Source organism: Temnothorax curvispinosus, unplaced genomic scaffold, assembly GCF_003070985.1.
Source record: "Temnothorax curvispinosus isolate PA1 unplaced genomic scaffold, ASM307098v1 QBEX01001554.1, whole genome shotgun sequence".
Taxonomy (NCBI): Eukaryota; Metazoa; Arthropoda; class Insecta; order Hymenoptera; family Formicidae; genus Temnothorax; species Temnothorax curvispinosus.
Genome location: NW_020211334.1, coordinates 1 through 5,472, shown reverse-complemented (window position 1 = coordinate 5,472; position 5,472 = coordinate 1). Strand labels below are relative to the sequence as shown.

General features: G+C 39.2%; 1 protein-coding gene across 1 annotated transcript; it reads left to right on the top strand.

Moving 5' to 3' along the window:
* Window positions 1-59: 59 nt before the first annotated feature.
* Window positions 60-5,373, top strand: LOC112466386 (ectopic P granules protein 5 homolog; the record flags this gene model as incomplete). The annotated part of the gene is made up of 15 exons (XM_025034453.1): window positions 60-220; window positions 475-604; window positions 816-1,360; window positions 1,486-1,663; window positions 1,850-1,873; window positions 2,332-2,559; window positions 2,632-2,795; window positions 2,879-3,064; window positions 3,138-3,261; window positions 3,342-3,863; window positions 3,983-4,125; window positions 4,199-4,376; window positions 4,581-4,778; window positions 4,847-4,978; window positions 5,122-5,373. Coding segments are annotated over 15 exons (3,159 nt in total), but the record flags the coding sequence as incomplete, so codon positions are not given.
* Window positions 5,374-5,472: the final 99 nt, after the last annotated feature.

Genomic DNA, 5,472 nt, shown 5'->3' with positions numbered 1-5,472 from the left:
GAATTAACTTTTCAGATAACGTGTGTATTAATATATATGTATAATTTCAATGATTTTAGTTGAGTTTGTATTTGTTCACGGAGTTGAAGATAGGAATGTGGGTACCGCAACAGCAGGACATAGCAATTCTCTCCACCTGGTTGCATCAACATCCTTTAACTTCATCCGAAAGCCATCTGGCTCGATTGGTTCTTACACATTTAAATTGGGGCCTCGACACGTGAGTCATTTCGGTATTTCTAACGTTTTTCGGAAATGTAAATCTCGAAAAAGATAAGGATATAAAAATATCCCATTATTATGCTCAATTTTAAGTTTCTCGAATTTATTTGTCTATTCCTCTTCTCTTTAAATATTTCATCTGATCGAATGTTCTGTGACACAATTAAATGTATCTTCTATTTTTCAATTAATTATCGAGAAACTATAAATTCAAAATTAATGATTAACATATAATCGATCTTTCTCTTATAGAAATGACAGTCTGTATCTTCCGATTGATCTGCATCGACAAGTGGCACTGCTGATTGTCGAACTTACAATGAAACACGTGCCCGACACTCCAGTACAGACGGCTTCGTTGTTAGCTGAAAGCATGAAGCAAGTGAGTTGTCAGTTGTTAAAAAATTAATATAAAATGAATTAAAAAACCACTTTGATTTAAATATTATACAATATAATACACGTATTATTAGCTTTATATATTACAGTTAATATTTTAGAGATTGAGAACGACTATATCGCTATGTCATTGACAAAAAACACGTTCACTAATAATAAGCAAAATCTCAAGTTTATTTTTTATTTTGTCCCAGGTTTCCTCAATGGTGAGACCTCAGAACAGCGAGCAAGCATTCAGCCTGTGGGCATGGGAGATGATTAATAAACTGAGGCTGCATCAGTTGGACCGATCGGAATCTGCGTGTCAATATACCATCTCGAATCCGGCTGAGGGTCTTTCTTGCGTGCCTAACATGGAATCGGACTCCTTCTTAGAGATTCTAGTGAAAGGAGTACGCGAGAAGCAGCCGATCGCGAGCTACGTCTCCGTATTGATGACCCTGTGGGGTCACTCGGTGCCGCTGATCTGCGTCGAGGGTTTCAGCCAGTTGCAAACCTTGCAGTGCTACTATAAATACGAGCAGGTGCTGATATGTTTGCACCATGTGATACCGTTGTTTCTCGAGTGTCCAGATTCCTTACTGAAGAACGACAAATTTGTCAGCTTGATTGTGCCGCTCATCAACGCCGACCGCACGTATATGAAGATAGCGAAGAACCTGATCGCCCCGGAATTCCCCGGCCCGATTCTCAAACAATTTTCCAACATGATTGAATCTCATTTGCATCATTACAAACGGTAGGCACAAACGAAACGTATTTGCATAATGTATGTAATACTAAATATACGAATAAAAAATATAGAATAATATTATTGTAGATTGGATAGTTGAAAAATAATTATTTCTATATCGATGATTACAGGTATTGCTTGAATAGTCCGGACCGTTTCGTGCACCTATGGCTAAATGTATTGATTCTCGTCCAGGACTGGAACAAAGACCATAATGTAATGTATTTGATGGATAGCGTGATCCGTGCGGCGTTCTTTCACTTAGAAGCCAGGGCGATAATGGAGAACATGTTCCAAAATCTCTTCTGCGTAAGTTTTAAGCAATGTAATTATGTATCACATATACAACATCATAGAAATTAGCAAAAGTTTAGTAGAAAGTAGATTTCACTTTTAGTAGTTTTGTATCAAATACTAAACGATTGTAATTTTCTATTATAATAATTATAATTATAGTTGTGTTCCATGTTTTTAACAAAATATTTATTTTGTTAGCCTGCTATAGACGGAAGTAATGAGGTACGACACATAAGAAACAATTTTTCTAATCTATATTATTTTTTCAAGTTAATATTACAAGTTAATTTTTCCAAGTTATATACTTACGTAGATAGTTAAAAAAATTTTAATACTTATAAATTTTATAAAATTTAGATATTGCATAGTTTTAATATTATGCAAAAAATGATTTCTTTTATTTGATATGCATGGAGGGGTAAAAGCCATAGTGGTGTAAGTCAAATTTTTTAAGATATTGACTCATGTGCATAGATATGCAATGTATATAATATATAAATTGCATTTATGGCACACGAGTCAATATTTTAAAAATTTGACTTACACCACTATGGTTTTTATCCCTCCATATATATATGTATATAATTTTATGTAGTTTAATAATATAAATTTTCGGTTATTACTATCATACTTACACTGTAAATGCACTTAATAAACGCATTTGGATATGTAATTCATAGAATATATCGTCCAATCGGGCGCCCGGGTCGTTTGGATCATTTCTGAGTTGGGCAACAGGCTCTTCTAACTCAGCAAGCCTCCTTGGTGGAACCGTTCCAACAATATGGCTCGCTTATCAAATTCTGTCAACAGAGCAACACGATAGGGAGCTTAAAACCGGACTGTGGCGCGAGATCCTGCGAGAACTGTCAATGCAATCCAAGATATCTTTAGACACTGCGCTCAAGGTTTAAAACCAAGCGTATAATTATTAAACATACTCCGAGTATGTAAAATTATAACTATGAAAATCATTTCAGAGGGCCTGTGCAACAGTGAAGATTACTCCGTTCGGAGTAGGCAACCTGGCTATTTATCGCTGGTCCCAGCAAGCCCTTGATACACCCATGGATCATCCCATTCTGCCTCTCTTGTGGCAGAATTTTTTTAGCTTGTTCCTCGCACGAGCTCCTACCATCCCAGGGTGATTATTATTGCCTTAACAAAGCAATAGTTTTCATATTATTACTCGGCAATAATTTATTATTTTATTTTTAATTGCTCCAGATCTATGGACAAAGGTGGGGTCGGAGAAAAATTTTTTGAGGGGATGATAAATCTAAGCTACTTGAAGAAGTTGAAGAAACGACTGCACGAAACGACAGAGTATTTCCAAATGAAAGGAGAAAAGGACACGGACAATGGAAAACCGATCACGGATGATCGGCGTGTATTTTATTTCAGTGCTGCAAAGTAAGTGAACGCATATAGAGAGAATGAAATATTTTTCTTGAAAATATATCTTATGGAACGATATTTAATGCAGGTTTTATAAAACATTGAGCCTTTGGTTGGAGGAACCTCGTCTTCAGGAACCGGGACTTTATCTTCCAGCCCTACCACCGCAATATATGTCACAGAGGCTAATTCTACTAATGCAAGGAGATCGAGTAAGTCAATCATGCTCTCAAATGACATACGACTTCGCATAGTAATACTGTTAATAATAATATTAATTGCCAACTTCCAGACCCTCTGGCTGGAATACGTCGACTACTGGGCGGTGCACCAGAGCCAACTCAAAGCCGTTTGTGAGTGGGAACGTGCGACGTTCCGCGATCCCGAGAACCAGTACCAGAAGTTTTCTCAGCCTTCGTCGAACGCCATAGAATCGATCGAACCTCTTTGCAGAATCTTCCGCAGGCTGAGCTCCTACGAACCGCCGGTTCCACCGCCGCCTTTGAGCCGCAATCAGCCGGTGCTGGGCTGCTTAGCCAGGGAATGCCTTTACAACTCCGCTACCGTTATCGATCTAGTCAAACCACATCTCAGAGTCATCCTTGACTATGCACAGACCTACAGTCTCATGGTATCCGAGCACACCGCGGCGGACTGCAGCTTCCTCGAACTAGTTCCAACTCTCTATCGGATCTATGAGAACCACGTTGCCTTGCATGCTCTCTGCGACCCTGCGCCATCCGGTCAGAGGCGCTCTAGATCAGGCACACCTCCCACTGTGCATTGTGCAGGCCCGGCGATCATCGAGATCACAGTAAAGAATATTAAATATTAAAAGATTTATAAATATACAGGCATACTTTTTTATGTAGTAATTTTTATCCGAATCAAAATTTTTAAACTATGTTTTTAGGAAAATTTTATATTTTATAGGTTGAGGAGGCGCACGTCAGCGAAGGCGTGGACCACATGATAACCCAGAACCGGGCCGAATATGAGAATCTCTTGGTGAAAGCTAGTCAACCGCCACCCAGCAAGGTCACTCTGGGCTGCGTTTTCACCGATCATTTAATCGCGTAAGCAGAGTTTAGTCAGATTGATCTTGTACGCGATCACATTTTTTAATTCTCGTCTATTCTCGTTCTTCAGGATGTTGGAGCACGAGTTGGCTGTCAGTCGTACTAACGAAAACATCACCGTATTACGCAAGGTACAAGAGAGTGGAGTCAAACTGTTCTATCATTTAGTAGAATTCTATACGGAAGAAGCAGCGCTATGCCCTCCCACGAAGCAGCTTATCACTACTTGCTTGGAGAAGCTAGGACAGGTGCGTATTAAATTTAAAATTTCGGTATTTGCCCGCAAGAAAGATCATAAATATTTTTTTGTCTATAATCTTCTTTTTTTTATTGTGTATGATCTCACGAAACAAACTTGCATAAAGCAAAAACGAATTACAGAAACTGTGAATCTAAATATATACAGAATGGTAAAAACATTTCTCAAGTATGGATTTCCATTCTATTCTCAGTTGTTCATCAGCGGCGAGGAAACCCAGGGTCCGCAATTACTGAACGCTATAATTCAGAGGCCTAATCTCGGAGGTCTGTTGGGACCACACTTTACTCCTGTCGCTGGAGGAGCCTCCACATTCTTGCAAATGTATCAAACCGTCGTGGACCTGTCAACCGGGTCCAATGTCGACTTGTGCTTCGTATTGCTCTCGAAGGTAAAATAGTCGAACTATAATTATAATCTTCGATTACGACTACTGGATTATTATTGTCTCTGTTGCAGTTTGACGTCGGCAGCTGGCTGAACTATCGCCGTCCGCGACTGAGCGAAAGATCTACCTTCATAGATCTAGTTTCAAGGGCGTTGTGCGACATAGGCTTGACTCCTGAAGAGGAAAAGCTGATGCTGCATGAAGTGAGTATCTTTATTCGTATGTTGGATCTGACAACTTAAATTTAATTAGATCGAAACTTATAGAAATTGAATTAGATTAGAAACATTGTTACATTTATTTCCGTCGAAAGGAAAACTCAAAATTATGATTATTATTCACGCAGCTGTTTCGAAACCATCTACGACTCATTCTTCTGCACGAATTCCCCGAGCACTATGGTGAAGTATTGAGCGCAGTGCTGAGAGGATCTGAGAGCCAGAATCTGTCTCTAGATGTGTGGCGCGACTTGTTGGGAGCTCTCAGCGGCAAACCAAGGAATATCGCGCCCTCCCAAAATCCTGCCAAAATCAGAGACGAAATCAGGCACTACGCTACGGAACAGAGGCTGCTGTCTCGCCAAGAGGTCTGATTTCACAAACAATTTTGTTGTCGGGAATGATTATGCGTGTACAAAAAGAAACATCTTACATTTACTGCTTTATTTTATACGTAATAATAAAACAAAACTTGGTAT